The sequence below is a fragment of the Gymnogyps californianus genome, chromosome 7 (genome assembly GCF_018139145.2).
Source record: "Gymnogyps californianus isolate 813 chromosome 7, ASM1813914v2, whole genome shotgun sequence".
Lineage (NCBI taxonomy): Eukaryota > Metazoa > Chordata > Aves > Accipitriformes > Cathartidae > Gymnogyps > Gymnogyps californianus.
The window spans coordinates 38319997-38338509 of record NC_059477.1 but is presented as its reverse complement, the minus strand read 5'-3'; the positions used below and the strand labels follow the sequence as shown (position 1 = coordinate 38338509).

Genomic DNA, 18513 nt, shown 5'->3' with positions numbered 1-18513 from the left:
ATAGAATAGGATTTCTTATGTGTATGAGAAGTCAGAATGTATTAGCATGTTTTTCTAATGTTTAATTCCAGGCTCAGAAGTGTAAGTGATACATATTTTGGTGAGATCCTCAGTACTTAAGATGCTCAATTTAGCAATTAAATTAAGTTACCTGAAATGTCATCATTCTGTGGAGAAAATCTCACCTATTTATACTGCCTAGTCTTTAAATATTGAATTAACACAACTGTGGTTTAGTGGTTTATGATGTGGTATTAATAAAGCTATCCTGTCTAGCAGCATTTCTCTTTCTGTATCAAGAAATTTAAGAATAATTTAGAGACTAGAACAACATTAGAAAACTTGTCCTAGATAACAAAGCCATTCATGGTTTTTGTTTATGTAGGAGTACATTGTATGCAATGCATTTACAGTACCAACTTTTATATGTACTACACCATGCTCTAGCAAAAATAGAGTAAATGAAAGCTTTATTACTGTACACCCTTGGCTGAATACTTATCAATGTGTATTTATATAATAGTTATACAACTATAAAGTAGTTTACAGCTGTTTTACGACAATTTCCACTGTTAGGGGAGAAGTGATGTCACTGAAATAGATGTAATGGAAAACACTAGTATACCGTACAAGGTTTCTAACTCTTGAGACAAATCAGTCTAAACACGCGTTGCTTTCAGAGACCATCCACCCTCCCTGACCCTCCAAGTGTCAGCTCTTTGTTCATCTGAGATGGATACCTGTCAAGATTTTCTGCTGATGCAGTACCACCTAAAAATTATTTCAAATGACCCATAGTTACAACTTAGGTGTTGAAGAAAGGACAAATAAAAGAATATTGCTTTTCACTGGTGATTGGTAGTAATTTGAACCCGTAATTTCAGTAATGCTACAGTTTTACGAGTGGGGCAAAGGATTATGCCATGGCAGAGTTTTCAGGAAGGTATGTTTTTATTAGAGAAAGATCTGAAGAGGCTTTTAAATTATTTCACTGCTGGTTGTAAATTTTTATGGATAGACAGAAAATGCCTAGAAAAGCATTTTTAATATATTGATAATTTCCAGTATCTTCCCACAACTGCAATATCTGTTATGCCTTTTTAAAGGACTGCTGAATAAGTGTTTCTTAGTTTTCTGATTACAATTATATTTCAAGTAATGTCTAGCATAGGCTTTTTTGTACATTTTTTCTTGTATGTTATTTTTGTAATAGTAGATTGCAGGTTTTGTAGCCTCACAGATTATAAATTATGAATTGAAACAAGCCTCAGTATCATAGCACAAGAACAGTTGCATGTTTTGGTACTCTTTTGACTTTTTTAGCTATTTCAAGTCATGTAAGAAGTCTTTTAGTTTCACAAATTAGTAGTAATTGTGGATATCAAGAACAAGTGTGACTAAGCTGTACTTTTTGAGTAATACATAATTCAAGTTACAATAGTAAACAGTAGTATATTGAACATTCATAATACTTTTTAATGTCTTTAAGTGGTTTGGTCTTTTAAAATGTAGTAAGGAAGCCAGTACTAGATTTCCATGACTTGACAGAGTCAAAGTGGGACAGCCATCTTCAGTTGCCATCCATCTTGAATAGTGCCTCCAGGAGAGTCTGTGTTTGAAGATTCTGTTTTGACAATGCATATGTCTCTCTCCTTGTGAAAAATGCCTTCCAACAAATAATGATTATTTTCAACATTATTATGCCATTCTTCATTTTGGTGGTTTTTGGCATGAGTATTGTAAAGATGTCTTGCACGCTTTGTACAATTTCTTATTAGTCTGTCTACCTTAAGGTTGGTGACTGGGAGGTAGTATCAGTCTTGCTCTGTTTCTTGTGACTGTATCCCAAAAAATGACTCAGATTCTTTTTCATTGGATTGTTGGGGTTTTTTTAACAAAAGAATATTGAGCTAGGTCTTGAAATTCTGCATAATATTACTACTGGCTTGATCCATTGAGTTGATTTTTCTTCATAAGTCCTACATGAGGAATTCTAAATATTGAATCCTCAGTGGCTTTCTGTAAGACTGAGTCCAGATTGCTTCAGACAGCTGTTTCACCAGCATCTCACGCAACTGATGAGAAAGAGCTTTTGGGTTTGATTTGGCTTTTTCAAGCCGGAGTTATTACAACATGTGTGTTGCATCATTCAGAATGTTTTTAAAACAAAATGAAAGCGAGTTCCTGTGTGTTCTTAGATAAGCTTCCATCTCATTTCTCCCTAGATGATTATGATTAACAGAGCACAGTCCTTTTGTGGTTTATTTATTGACTATAGCAGGCCTGACTTTTTCAGTTTAGAAGCTACCCTTAGTTTTCAAATGCGTAGAGTACCACTTCATTTTCCTAAAAGAGACCACTGGATTTGCATCCATTAGGTTTATTGTATCTAATTGTCTGTAGCACAATGAAGCTAAAAACGTACAAAGAGGATGAAAATTCAGAGACTTGCACTGGAAGAAGACAGTGTGTACCACAGCTGAATGAGCAAGAGTAATGAACACTTCCAAGAGTTCTGTATTCTGGAGCTGCACGTTTATCACTTTCATTTTAAGAAGGGAATATTTGCGCTCTCTTGGCTGGATGAAAAGCCTGAGAAAAATTATGAAGACTCAGATCTGACACTGCTTCTGAACAGAGATGAAACATTTAATTTATCATGGTGTTTCCTTCAGCACATTTCTGTGCGGACTTGCCCATTGCACACACAGATTGCAGGCAGACCAAGTGCTTTGGCTGGGGATGTAGAGGTTAATCCCTATATACCTTCTTTTTTACCCACAAAGTCTGCCTCAGGGAGCTGTACTAGCAAAAGCTATGGCAGTTCAATCCATGCTATCTTCTTGGGTTTTGTCCTGCTTTCAGTCTTTTTAGATATCAAATAGAACAGAGGTCGCACAGAAATCTGCTTCTGGTTTGAAAAAAATCTTTTGTTTACAGCAGTATCTTCTGTATTTACAAAGGAGTTACCGTTGGGACTGGTATTTCCCAGAACAGAAGAAAATGGGTTACATTACAGCAGGTGTCAGTTAGTTTTTTCTCACTGTGCATCCTTTTCTTAGCCCTTCTCTTCCATTTAAAATTGTAAAGCAAACAGATTTTTAAAAGAAAAAAAATGTGAAGGGAAAACAAAGAAGAGGATCTGTCTTACAGCATTCAGACAAAATTTGGGGATTACGACTTGTTCTGATAAATTTCAGCATCTGGAAAACTAGCAGATAGTAAGACCCTCATCTGGAGGGACAGGAAGATTTATACAACCTTACCATAACTTTAGAACTCTGCACTCTGTCTTTAATAGGTGCATTCAGCTCAGTGAAGGATGAGTTACACCCTTGTCTGAAGGATAGGCAAGAACAAATACCTTTCTGCCCCATGAGCTGAGTATTTTCCACTGTGGGGAGGAAAACTGTTCTTGTCCCAAAGAATGTAGTTCATGAACCTTGTGCTTTATAGCGTCATCTCTCCATTTAACTGCGTAGTCCAGAAATCAGTGGATATTCCAAAGGGAAAAAATAGCAAAAAGTAAGATGCATTTTTCTCAAGAAAGAAGGGGTTGTTTTAGAAATGCCAATAAAAGGGGGAGGGTGTGTGATTGGGGGAGAGGGATGGAATATCAAAAAATTGAACGAGTGAAGGAAAAAATACCAGTATGGTTCATAAAGCTTTGTTTTGCTGCTTTATCAGTGTTCCTTCTGTGTAAGATTTTCCTTTTACTTTCAGTTAAAGGAAAGGGTCAAAGATGGAGCAAATAAGCCATAAGTCCCTTAATGTTTGTGTCAAACAGTCATATCAGAAAGAAAAACATAAGAAAAATTGCAAATCAAAGTTATTTGATTCTTTGTTAAAGTTATATTAAGATTGAAATAGGCAAATCAAGGCAGCAGAAGGCTAAATAATGAGGCTAGGAGAGAATATGTAAAATTACATGACCTGTAACCCCTTCCTTTCTTTCATGTTAGAGAGATCCAGTAGCTAGAGTAGGAGTAAGATAACAAGTGAAATTATTTACTTCTGTCATTTCAGAAGTGAAAAGAGCGGCTGAGAGGTCTTTGAGTCCAAGTTCCAGCAAGCTCAGAGCAGTATTGAATTGACTCCAGACGGAAACTTTTCTGATTTTTTTTTTTTTTAAACTTTGTTCCAAGAGGGGGCACTTACTAGACCTGTTTCCAGCTCTTCTTTCAGAGGTCTTTATTCAGTAATTCAAATTAAGAGTATTCAGCTTTTTATAACAATTCTGTGTTTCTCTTCTGTCTTCTTTTTCTTCCTGTCTTCTCCTATGGGACCATTCTGCTCCTGTCTCCCACACAAAGGCATCTGATCCCCTTTTGTACTCAGTTGATGTGAATCAGCAAGAGTAATTTGATTCTTGTATTTGCCATCAGACAACAAAGCAGCATCATTAAAACCCCTATATTGTTGAAGTCTAACATAGTATTTTAAAACTGGTTTATCCATTACATCTTTCAATCCTATTTCTTAGCTTATTTGAAGTCCAAAATCGTTGTAGTAACTTTTCTCTGTTTCATATTAGATTTGTGTTGAAACTCTTGAATTTAAAATGTTTTATAGAGAACAAAATCAGTAGCAAATTTCAATAATCCTATGATGACACAAAATATTACAAACTTTTATGTTTTTTCAGGAACCTTTTCAGCTGACTATTGCATAAAGTTAAAACATATATTGCATTTTAAAAGTATAAGACATGAATGTCCCAATCTTTGAAAGCCAGTTGGATTAGAAGACCATTACTGTGGGCAATTTTTGGCTCAGTATATTTTCCTGAATATATGAAGGCATATATTCCTAGGTGTGATTAGGGTAACTTTCAAGTTTGTAGTTCATGTTTTATAGTTCTAAAACGCCTTTTGATACTCTATTTTTCTGTTTAATTCATAGTCTGTCTTAATTTCCTTTTCTTTTTTTTTCAAATTTTATATCTTAATTCTGCAGAATTGGTCTAGAAGAGAAATGTGTTTTTAATGTGCTATCAGAAAGGTTCATAAAAATGAGCACTTGTCTGTACTTCAGTGTTATTTATTCTGTTTTTACCAAGTTCTGCTCTATAAACTCATGACTAATGATAAGTAAAACAGATAAGATAAGCAAAACAAAAATAGACCTTCTCTCCAATAAGATATGCTACATTATCCATTTAAACAACTTCTATAATGAGTAACTGAAGAATGGTTCATGGAACATCAAAGGATTTAATGAACCACCCAAATAAATAAGACACTGAGGCATCCTCAAACTCCCAAATACAAAGTAGCTTTGTTACAGCAGATGTATATATCCAGGGTGGATACCAAAAAATTAAGCGCATACAGTGTTTCATATTTTTATTGTAAAACACCTGAAATAATGATGTGCCAGTCAGTCCCCCACAATAACTTTTAGATTTGTTGTCTAGTTTCAGCTTAATTGGAGAGAGGTGCAATTGCCTGAAAGGTGATCAGTTCCCAGAAGTTTTGTTTAAGTAGGTTTGATCCCAGGTTACATGTCTGCACCACCTCAGCACCGGCCGTGAACGGAGGCAGCCAGACCCTGCCGAGGAGGGACATACACAGGCAGGAAAGAGAGACTTGGGTGCATCCAAAGAAAAGGCTGCTGCATAAGCACAGTTATATTACTGGACTCTGCAGAGTCCGTGCTGGAGAGAACTATTCAGCTAGAGGATATCCGACATTCCTAAATTTGCGCTTACAACACAATGTGTTTCTGTAAACATCAAAAAAAGGAGTTGATGTGCCTGTGCCAGTCAACGTTAGACCTCAACAAGTATAGGACAAATGGGAACCTTGACTCTTTTTCAGTAGTCATTTAACTAAAACAGATTAATTCAGCAAAGCATCTGCAGCTGGTGGATATATTACTGAAGAGTTCTCAGTGTTTGTGGTATCCCTCTTGTTAAAAGCCATGTAGGCTCAAATGCTGGATTAGTTAGGAAGCAGTCTGGCTTCACAGGATTTGTTTCGCTATGTAAGAAATGAAAGGTCTTATTGCTGAAAGCATGTTTTGGGCTGGAAAGGTGCTTGTCTATTTCTTTAGGATTACAGTTATTTGGATGTTTGAGCATTGTATGCGTGCTAGTCTATAATTAATTTCTTGGTGTCATTGAAAGATTTTATATCTTGTTCACTGAAATGAATATAGATTTATTTTTCAAAGTGTTTCCAAGACAGGCACAACTCTAATTGCAAAACAGCTTTATAGAAAGATCAAATCTGGCCTAATCAGACTTTGTCACCTCGTACCTCACCGCTAAGGTGGTGGCACTACTGCCATAAGCACTCGGTGAATGCAGAGCAGCAGGCAGTATCTCTTCTCAGTGATTTTACAGACTAAGCAGACGAGAAAAAGAATAAATCAGAAAATACAGTTTAGGAGCAATAAGTTAGTATGCAAATATCAATTTTTGAGGAGGATTTAAAGGCTGAATAATTTCCTTTTAAATATTTTGGATAGGTTTTAGTTAAAAAGGGTGGTAGTTAATAGAGAGAGTGGAAGAGAGATCCAAAAAATCAAATGAGAAAAGGGTGAGATCACCAGAAAGTGACTGGGAAATTTTCTGAGATCCCTCAGGTGAAACCAGCATTGATTTTTTTCATTTCTTAAACTAACTAGGAATGATAGTTTCAAACAAGAATTCATACTATCATTACTAACTTACATCCTAAGGAAGTCAACTTTCTTGTGGCATCATTTGGATGAAGCATAACTGCCATGCACAGGCCCCCAACTCGGTAGGGTGCAAGCTCCCAGCCCTGCTGTACAGGCTAGCGCAGCCCCCACCAACTCTGCAGCTCTTGACAGCCTTTCCAGTGCTTATTGTCTCCTAAGTGTATATTTTTTTCCTAGCACTGTGGCAACAGAAGTGATAGTTTACTTTCTCCATTTGGAAAAGCGGTATTTTTTTTCCCCCCATTGATAGAGATCTGTAGCTCTAAGATGGAAGGTTCTGTTTTGCCAGTTAGATGAAATGGGATCGTTGAAATCAACTCTGCGTGTGTGCTCTTGCTGCAGATGATACCTGTAAATTAACCTGTGAAAATGGAGGAAAGTGCATCATAAACGAGAAGGGGGATCCCCGTTGTCACTGCTGGCCAAGTTACTCCGGTGAAAGGTGTGAAACTAACCATTGCTACAATTACTGCCAGAATGGAGGAACCTGTGGAGCCTCTCTCCTCGGTAAATATTTCTGAGCAGCTGTATCTTACTGTTATACCTGCCTGAATTCAAATGTTTGGATTTGTTCCTTGTTTGTGATATTTTTTCTCTTTGTAACTTATTTGCTTTGTCTGTTTTTAAACAATGTGCAAAATAGCAGAATATACCATACATATACTTTATAATCAATAGTGCTTTTCATTCACGTATCTCGGTGTTTTAGCAGAATTAAGCTGCGTCCCAGAAAAGGGAGCATATAGGTAAGTATTCAGTATAAAGGTGCACAAGTTGAGGTGTAGAAATGGAATTGTAAAGCGTAAGGTGTCGTGGTTTAACCCCAGCCAGCAACTAAGCACCACGCAGCCGCTTCCCCCTCCCCGCTCCCAGTGGGGTGGGGAGGAAGAAAAAAAAAAAAGTAAAACTCGTGGGTCGAGATTAGAACAGTTCAATAACTAAAGTAAAATAAAATACACTACTAAGAATAATACTAATAATATAATAATAATAATTGTAATGAAAAGGAATATAACCAAAAAAAGAAATAACACCCAAGAAAAGACAAGTGATGCACAATGCAATTGCTCACCACCCGCTGACCGATGCCCCAGCAGCGATCCACCCCTCCTGGCCAGCTCCCCCCTGTTTATATACTGGGCAGCCAGACTACATCTGGAACAACCCCACACATCTTGCTCTCTCTTTATCTCAATTCTCCCTCTAAATTTTTATGTGCATACCCAGAGATATTTCCTTAAATTACGGAGTTGTGTGACCTCAATCTTTTACCTTTGTCTTACTGGAATTCACAAAATAGGCATTTTTCTCATCTAAATCTCAGGAAGATTTGGTTGATCAGAACTCAGATCCTTTGTTTTCCTGAAGGAATTTGAAATTACATCTCTGATCTTCAGGGAGATTACCCTAACTGTCAAAATATGGGTGTTTGACAGTTGATCTTTGTCCCTAGCACGTAAGCTGTTGTAGCTTGTATAATGCAATTAGTGTTTGGGCTAGAGAGGGAAAGTGTGATAAGAAGTACTCTAAAATTTAGTAATTCTGTGAGAAAGGAGAAGTTGAATTCTATTTTCTGCTCCAAGGAATATTTAAATATTTGATTCAAAGTAGAACAGCTGGAGAAGAGTTTGCTGTCTAGTCTCTTCTTCTCAGAAGATGGTGTGAATCATTTTCTCCTATGTGATTAAGTGACCAACACCCAGATCTCTGAAAGAAAAGTACAGGCACCTGACTTTTAGAAGAGGAGTTTGTGACTAGCACAAACAGGGAGAGCTCCCTGTAATGCAGAATTATGTATCTTAGTCTCTGTGACAGACGGGGCTTAGCTCTTAATGCTTTCCTCAGCACTCCTTACTAATTAACTTTAGTTTATATAGTTTAGTAATTTAGCTTCACTTGCTGGCTTCTCTGGAGCCTCCTCTTATTTACTGAGATGTGGTGGCAAAAATCCAAGTGAATGCAAATCTAGTAATCTGTTGTATGCCAAAGAGAGAATTTTTCAGTTCTGAGTATTTGAGGGTTAATAATGTTGTTCATAGTTAACATCACTAATAATGACTAAATATTAGAAAATGATAATTACTTGTGCTTGAAGTTGATTAATTATACTTGAAACTGCTTCTAACAGCTGATGGAACTACTGGCAAAAAATGATAAGCCGAGATTTTTATCCATGTAGTGAGATCAATACATGCTTAGTGAGGACATGCAAGTGAATGAAAGTTTGTCAAGGGTGATATAAATGACATGCAGAACTTCCTTGGCATCTGAAGAGAGGACGTTTACTCCCACATCTTTACATGTCTGGCATTTAATTGATTCTTTTGTAGGGTTAAAAGGCTTCATAAAATTAATAACTAAACGCCTAGAACTCAGCTCAGTTCTGAATCCTGCAGAGACCCCAGGGTTTTATTTAATCCTTTTCTTTTGGCAGTAGCCATAGGGCTCACTCACCTCCAGCAGCTTGTTTTTTCTTTACCAGGCAGCTAACGCTTGCTGTGCTTACACAGCTATGCTATCACCTGGATATTTTTATTTTTTCTTTTCCTGCTAAATCCAGCCTCTGAAATCTCTCAGCCTTGCTGAAATAATTAGTGGAGTAGGTTTTGTCACCAGTGAGTAAAGGAGAGGTATGAGCAGATTCCACAGTATACTTCTGCTAAATTGTTAATCATGGCCCAGCTGCTACAGAGGGCCTGGAGATGCAGGCGTTAGCCTTATTTCTGCTTGCTCTCAAACAGGATAATGTGCCTGCACCAAAAATGCATCAGGAGAGCCAGCATGGATGTCACCACAGTCCACATTTCATTGTTCAGTTGCCTGATTTTTGGGAATCCAAACCTTTAACTGCAACTGAAGTTTACTGTACCACACATGGCCAAAGTTTGGCAAGCCTCTCTGAGCCAAGACCAGCATAGAGTTGGTTCTGATGACTCTTACTGGGCATACCTGCTAATAGGAATATTCTTCTGCTGTGCTATGTCTACTTTCCTAGTTTAATCAAAGTTTTAATAAACATATTTCAAGTTAACCAGGTTTCCTATCTGCCATTTCCAATTCATGAGGGTAGCCATGCCTTGAAGCCCATGCCATAACTTTCATGTGCTGGAGATGTGGAAGAAAGACCGTATATCTTTCTAAATAAAAGTGACTCCATCCAGCATTCCAGATAAAATTTTCAAATTGATCCGCATCTCATCTTCCTTGCATGCCTAGCCCCTGGACCCTGTAAATATTCTATTAAGAAGAAATCTCTATTTCTTATCAGACTGTATTTCATATCTATATCAGGCCATAAATCGTGTGTTACTGAAACAAACTAGCATGTCAGTGAGATGTCCCCTTATGCTATTTTAATCTAATCCATGATATACTCAGGCCATTACGTATCTTAGAGGGAAGCTAAACTGGATGCCCCCAAAGCATTGAAAACTGTAATTAAGTCAACAAAGCTTAATTCCTCAAGTGTTTTTGCAACAACTGTTTCCTCTTTCCGGTCAAATATGCCACTGTGCAAAGCATGTCATTCAGTCATTGCATTCAGTGAGTGCACATGCAGCTGCAGGGGCTGCACACGCCGTGCCCAGTTTGGACTGAGGGTGTGAAATCCAGACCAGAGCAGTGTTCACTCACTTCCTTCTCGTCGTCTCAGCCTTCAAGGCAGAGTTCATCTGCTTTGTCAGGTTCATATGAGAGTCATTAGTGTCTATGTTACTTTATTCTTGCACGTTGCTACATGTAGGAATAAAAAAGGTTCTTTATTACCAGGAATTGCTCAGTTTTTCCTTAATGGTTGTAGAACTTAAGCATTATATTGTGTCTAGAATTATACCATTACATCCTACCAGGTTGACCTGTCCGCTAGCAATAGGTACATTGCACAATTCTTTTTTTTTTTTTTTTTGGTAGAGAATTCTCTCTCATTTCTGGAAAGTATAAAATTACTTTTTAAAATAAAGTCAGCTCAATATCATCTTAATTTCTTCTACTGTGCTATTCCTATCTGTGCATACCACCTCCCATACTACAATGCTCACAATCAGTTCCTCAAAAAGCAGCTGTTATACTTTTGATCCATTATACAATTGGCTCATCAAAGTGTCCTGCTAAACTGATGCAATCATGTTGCACATATTTTCCCAATTTTCTCTTCTTTTTAAATTTATTTTTGTTCAAAATGATGAAGCTTTTTCCTCTGGAAGTTGCAGAAGCCATATGTGTGTGAGTGCCAATCCAAATGCTCTCCGCAAAATATAAATGACCTGTGATAATTTCAGCTTGCTTAGAAATTGTCTTTCTTAGAAGCTCTGATTGCCCTTATCAATTCTCATATATTATCCAACTCAAACAGCTTTGATGCAGTCGATGTAATGAGTGTCGTTCTACACGCATGCCCTTTGGAAAGCTTAGGGACTGCCCGTAAATTTAGCCTCACAGGGAGATGAGCTTCTGCAGGGTCCCCGCTGCTGGGAGGCTTCCCTAGGATTCAGGGAATTTCCTTATTGTTGGCTTCTGGCTCAAGAACTGAGGAAGAGATATCCTGAAAACAAGCCTTTCATCATATTCTGATGTAAATAAAATGACGGAGCATATGAAATACTCTTCTAGTGAATGTGTGTGTTCTAGTGAATGTGTAAATCCTGTTCTCTTTCACCACCTAATATATAATAGTAATGCGATAACTAATTAAGTAAATTGCAGAATATTACTCATTTTTTAAAACATGATTGTGCTAAATCTTTGCTGGATGTGTTAAGTTGTAGAACCTCATTATCTGCACACAAATGTTAATTTGTTAAACAAATCCCACTGGCAATTCAGGGATTATTCACTGTTGGTTTACTTACTGCTAAGCCTTTTGGCAAATTCCTATGTGAACATTATATAGCTAGAGATTGGGGCAGCTTTAATTAAAATTTATAAGTTTATGACAGTTGTATTGAACTACAATAATTGAACAAAGAAAATGTCATCAATTAATTAAAAGTATACATCTGAGATGTGTAATTAAAAGTTTGGGTATAATAGTGAACACTTTCCAGTAAGCCAAATTAATGGGAATTTGGAAAAAAATTAAATGTCACCATAAAAATGCACTTCCCTTCTCCTTAAAGTTTAAAGTAAAAATGTTGGAGCAATAATTTACTAAATGTCTTGAACACGTTAACTAGATCTAACTAGTTCACAAAATTAGATAAAGACATATTTGTACTATACTTACAGTACCGAGGGTATGTCTAACCACATGGAATTGTGATGTTTGTATCAAAATTAATAAAAAATTATTATGTATTTCCACTAAATGAAAATTGATGAAATATTCTCCAAAAGTAATTATATATAAAGTAGATATTATTTCATATTCTATTTTATAAGCAAAACAAGTTGATTTGGGGACACGCTGGTGCATGCTGAAAACACTGTCAGTGAAGAACCTGTTTACTTTGCGAATGTCATGTCAGTCCCAGTGGCCTCAAAGGGGGATGCCACATCATCTTGTCACCAGGACAGGGACTGTGGGAAGGGGCAAGGGATGGTGTTTAGCCTGATGTCAAGGCTGGCTGGGCTGGCTGGGCTGGTGCGCAGCTGATCTAAGGGTCCCAACAGAACCACCACAACCAGCCTTGGTAAGAGCAGCCTTTGAGACTACCCTAATGTATTTCGAGATGGTTCTTTTCTCCCTTTCTTTCACAACATGGAGAGGATGTGTATCTCTTGGGATTGATCCCAATCAGCTCACCTACTAATTATGTACAGTAATAGAGCTTCTCTCCACTACTATTGGTTCAGTAAAGCTAATTATGGTTCATCAGCCACACCAAAATGAATTATTGTGATTTCCACAGACTGCTGATAACTACTCCGGAACACATGATATTACTTACAGTAGGCTGGTGTAGTGCCATATCGTTTTCTTTAATAGTGACAGCTAGTGAAATATGCAAATTAAACATGTACATATTCATACATAACAACTTAAAACCACACATTGCTGGTATTGAATTTTCCATTGACTGGAGGACATAAATAATCTATGTCTTGGTGCAGGCATTCATCTGGATGATCTCATTTTTCAAAACTTTCAGAAAGCTTACAAAAATAGTGCGATTTCCCTAAATTTTTTTTTTTAATTGCAAAATACCTTATGTGGTCATGCAAAATACCTTATGTGGTCATACAAAATGCATAATATTTCTCTGTTGTTTACGCAATAGCATGAATCAACATGAATCAACAAAATTGTTGTCCTTATAGTTCTGTTCATTACAAAATAAATGTAAATAGGAGTTTAAGATATACGATTAGATTCCCAAAAGAAATCACCTAGATATTATAGAGACAGTGCACTAAAATATTTATTAGCTATTTTTTAAGAATATTTGAAAAGTTATTTGCTATTATATAGCAAATTAAATTGGCAAACTAGGAGTAACTACAGCCTCTGTAATCAAAACTTAATTGAACATTGTAGGATTTTGATCCCTGTCATGTTCTTATGGATGATTTTTCTTTGTAAGAAAGGGGGAAACTGCATTTCATCTTCATGCCAAAAACTTCACATATTTTGTTCATGTCCTACTGCCAAAAATAACTTCATATGTCCTAGGGTCACTGTCCTGGTTAAACCACGACAGTCACCATAAAGTATTCTCCTTTAATTTACTAAATGCTATGCAAAATCTTTGAAAAAAATATGTGATAATTTTATGTTTGTTTCAAGTTCTATCAGTTCTAGAATTAAGAGTAAAAATTCTGTAAATTATTATTCTTATTTTTTTGAGAGGCTGCATAGAGAATCTTCAGATAATAGTGACGTTCAAGTACATTGTTTCCCCAGAGAATTTTCATTATTATTTTTATTACTGGTTTTATATGTCTTACCAGGCACCCTTTAATGTATTCTCTTCAATTCATTTCTTCAGAATTGTTATTTAGAATTATTTTAAATACAAAATACTCTCATCAATATAGGGACTACATGCGTTGTTTCCACTTGCATATACATATAGTGAGAAACTCAGTGTATCCAAGAACTGGATTAGAGATAGTAAATAGCAAAGTGCATGCACATTCATTGCATTCTGATTCTATGATACAAAACCTTATGGCATTGTTTGTCATTGTTTAATACTGCAGTTTTATTAAACTGTTCTTGGAACCATTTTTTATCAGAAATAATTTATGAGAATAAGGCAGATTAAAATGTCATTATTAGTATTATTTTAGATGCCAACAGTCTGTGTATAAATAGGCAATGAACTATTAACATTAGTAAAAGTCATGTTAAATTGAGTGACAAAAATGGAGTTTAGTCTATACTGTATTAAATTTTCATATAACTGTCAGCAATTTGGCATATTTATAAGCATACATTAGCAAAGAATAGAATAATCTTTTTTACAAACTAGGAAAATATCATTGCCGCATCATCTTAAAAAATAGAGGAGTATTAATAATAAAAACTGATTTCAGACCACCAGATCTATGTTCTATCACTATTTTATTTTATCTTTTTTACTGAAACACTGATTCAGATGAAGGATTATGTGAAACCTCCTGGCTTGGGGGCAGAAATTTAAATACAAGTGTATACATGGGGAAAAACAAAAAGAGTCTGTGCTAACATCTGAGTTCAACATCTTTGATTTAATGTTTACATCACAGGGGACAGATATGAATAACCAGGCTGATGCATATTAAACTGGTTGGAGCTATTTTTAAGTCAATGGTTTTGTTCTTGCTGTACTCATTAGAGGAAGAGACTAACTGATCTCATGGCCTTTAGGATGATTTGCAAAACACTTTAAATTAGCATAGCTTAAAATAGAAAATATAGAAAAGAATTATGTGAAGGGTTTCATGTAAGAAGAGTAAGTGAAGGGAAAAGAATAAATAAATCATTCTGCATGAATCAGAGAGAGTAGAAAAAATGAGGGTGCTTCACTTGCATTGAAAAATCCTCCAACGAATATGATATTAAATAATTGCATAGTATTAAAACAAAGGTAGACCAGAAGAAAATTAGAATTGTGGGGTTTATGGAATATTTAGTTTAATCTACATTACTTTAATGAGCCAGTCAACTAAATAGAGAAGAAACAAAAAAAAGGTAAGAAGGGTTGCACATTTCAGAGCTTTGGATGCAGCTGTGGTAAAAGACATCAGGAGGCAAATGTGAAAGTAGTTGTGGATACCTACACCAGACATCGTATTAAAATGAGGAAACAATGAATGAGACAAAAGACAGCAAGGACGGGACCTAGTCATAATGCATCAGTAAATCAGGCAGCGGTAAGGATTTTCTGGTAGATCAGTATGAAGACGAGAGAGAATTATTATGGAAAAGTAACCCTTAAATGTTATTTCATTTGGCTACTTAGGATTTTGGCTCTTCTTCATGTTTTAAACCAAGTCAGGCCCAAGTCAAGCATAACTTCTCTTGTGTGCTCGCTAACCCACCCCTCCATGGAGTAGGATTTTTTCTATATAAGAAGTTCGTTCCTACCTTATGGCATGGTGTGAAGTTTTTCAAATGTAAATATGGGGATAACTGGAGTTTCTCATCATTAACATATTCCCTGACTTTCTCTCATCTCTTTCGGATTCTACAGTCGTATCATTATCTTGACTGGGCTGTCAATAATAAAATCTAATAGGCCATTTTTCCTGTTTATGCCTGTAATTCCGGTCCAAAGGGCTTCTGCATCACAGATACACTACATTATGTAGTTACCTTGCTAATCGGATTGACTTTAACACTTCTTAACACGTAGCCCTATTCTGTCACCGGCAAAGACTAGATATCAAGGAAATGTGTATTAGTTTTACAACAGCCCATTAGTTGTCTTCCTTTTCCAAATTTGCTATAGCCAATGATATTGATGTTCCCATTCAAGACTAGACATTTTGGTTCTCCATCTTAATTCTTAGACTTTTACTATTTGTGCGAAGCACGTGTGTTACTGTTTTGGTTTTCTGTAGTCTACTTACGAGGCATTCTTTTTGTTCTGCCTGATACCTGTTTACTATTTGACTATTGCTAGCCTATGCACAGTCCTTTACTCAGAGATATGGTATGTCTGTGACTTTACTCAAAGGGATGAGTCTTTGCGTGTCAGCTGTCCCTTACTCTGCAGTGACCCAGTTAAGCTCTTGATTGTACTTGCCAGCAGGTTGAGTTCCTTATGATTCAAATGAAGACCATCCTGTCTGCCCCTTTATTTCAGAACTGTCCTCAGGTCCCGATTAATCTTTATCTCTTTCCTTACCAGGAAGCCAGGAAGAAGAAAAGGGTTAAACTCGGTCTGTTTTCTCTAAGTTTAAGAAAACCCTGAAGGCTGAATGAAAGCAAAGAGAAGGAGGGTGGGGGGAAAAATAATGTTTTGTAAGAGATAAACAAGAATGAGAATAGATTATTAGGAAGTGAGAAGGGAGATGGCTAGTTGGACACATCAGGTCATTTACTTGAAGAGAAGATTACAAATGAGATATAAAAGCAAAGTCAGGAGATGGAAGAACATTTATGGGATCTAGAAGTTTGTTTTAAAGAAGATAAGCCTTAAGAAAAAAGTCAGGGAAAAGTGGAAGAGTTTATTAAAACAGTGGAATTGTAACAAAGCTATAAATCCTTTAGACATGAGATTTAGATAAGGAATAAAATGGGAAAATTACAATAGGGAAGAATCATAGGAGGAAGACGCATCGGGTTTTAAACACTATTTTAAAACCCTTTAAAAAGAAGCTATAAATAGGAGTTCATTTTGTGCAAATGTTCATCCCTAGATGTTCACTACTTTTCAGACATTGAATATTGACATTACAGGCATCTTTGGTCTGATGCAAGACAGCAATTTTTATGTTACAGTATTTATTTTGTGAGAGGGGTACGATAAGAAAACAGGCACATATATTTGTGTTTTAGTAAAAATTGTTATGTAAAGCTGGCTATTAGCGCATTAGTAAATATTTGTTTATTCATGTGCTTATATATAAAGGTTTGTAGGTTTGAGAATAAAGGAGTGCATTCTGAAGAGGCATGAATGTTGATTATACAAACATTTATCCTCTGCAACTGGAAGAACCCATCTTGGCAGGATGACTTGAAGAGCTTAGTCATATCTCAAATTCCTACTTAAGACCATCTTTTAAAATAATTACCAAATAAAGAGTCAATGGCCATGTATGCACAAGTGTAAAATGCATAGATGCAGTTTTTGAGGTGTCCATATCTTACAGTGCTAAGTTTTATTTTTTAAAAGTTCTTAATTCAAGCAATGTTTGCAAAGGCATGTTTTATTAGTGTCTAAAGAAATGTAGTTGGACTCATACATTAAAACTTGCTGATGTTATGATAAATACATCTATCTTTAAAGTGCTGATTATTGCTTTAGTGTTTGTTTATTTTTATCATAAAATAGTTTTCTTTGTTTTGAATAGGGAGGCCTACCTGCAACTGTGCACTGGGTTTTACAGGACCAAACTGCAATCAGACAGTCTGCGATCATTTTTGCCAGAACGGAGGAACCTGCAGTGTCACTGCTGGGAATCAACCCTTTTGCAACTGCTTGCCTGAGTATACAGGAGACAGATGTCAGTATTGTAAGTAATCTCCACAAACTATTAAATCAGGATTTATAACAAAAATTCTACAAAATGGAAGTTTAACATGAGTTGAGTGATTTTTTTACAGCACGCGTTGGTAAACCTAGCTCCAAAATTATTCATGGTGCTCAGGGAACGTAGTCTGATGTATTCAAGTGATCTTTGGACATATTCCTGCAATATCCATCTACATGTGTAGGTGAAGAAAGAGCTTTTTTAGGAATGATTTATTTATTATTTTCATGAATGAATACATGCAATGGAGCTGTACAAGACAGCTGAATTTGTCAGTAGAAATGAGATAATTGTGTTAAAATTTTCTTTTCCAACTTCTCATATATGTTATCTTATGCTGGTGGAATACCTAAACATAGTGAATTGACGTAGTTAGTTAAAGAATTTCTCTGGTATCCCTTATCTTTGCAGACCAACACATGTGTCTCGAACTGCTGCCTTACCTTTTGTTTTTATTTCTAACCCCAGTAAGCAGTATATTGACAACTGCTTTGAGTTTCATGCCTCTATATTCCTTCATCTTGCTCAGTCTAAGATCACCTTGAATATGGTTTCTGCCCCCTCCTGGTATGGAAAATCAGGATTTCTAAGTATTACTCTTGTTTAATTCTCAGGACTTAGATTCTGCATCTGAAGTTCCCCCTAGTTTTTCATTCCACTGACCCATCAGTCTCTTCTCATTGAGATACTATTTTCTAAAGGTTTCCATGCCTTTAGAAAGGTTCTTCTCACTTTTTTAGAACTTTCTCTCATTTTTTACTTCTTTTGCAGAGGAAGGGGGAAAGAAGATTATCAACCGATAGGCCTTCTGTTCTTACTCCATTCATCTTTCTTTTCTCTCCATGCTCTCTCTTAGCATGGATCACCATTATCTGTTTTCAGTAACTCAAGACATTTGGACATAATCTTGAATTTCTTCTTTTGGTCACTAATTTCAAAATTACGGTTTGTCTTCCTCATGTCTCTTCAACATGATGACTCACTAGCAACCCTAGCCTAAAGCTGATTATTTTTCTGAGATTAGAGGTATATTTTTTAATCTCCTTTTTTCTACTCCTGCCTTGCTTTGACTATAACACTCTAAAATAGAGGACTGTCATAGTGCTTGTTATAGAATAGAACATTAAATGTGAAAGCCATCATCTCTTTTGTACATAATTCAGTGAATTTGCTGAAGAAGGCTAGATTTAAACAAAATGGAAGGCAAAT

At 36.2% G+C, this 18513-nt stretch overlaps 1 protein-coding gene across 1 annotated transcript in view; it reads left to right on the top strand.

Annotated features, from left to right (window-relative positions):
- The window catches only part of LRP1B (LDL receptor related protein 1B), a 749866-nt gene that overhangs the window by 704943 nt on the left and 26410 nt on the right, over positions 1-18513 (top strand). The window contains exons 83-84 of the mRNA XM_050899978.1: positions 7030-7194; positions 17125-17286. Coding sequence (XP_050755935.1) covers positions 7030-7194; positions 17125-17286 — 327 coding nt within the window. The remainder of the gene's footprint in view (positions 1-7029; positions 7195-17124; positions 17287-18513) is intronic.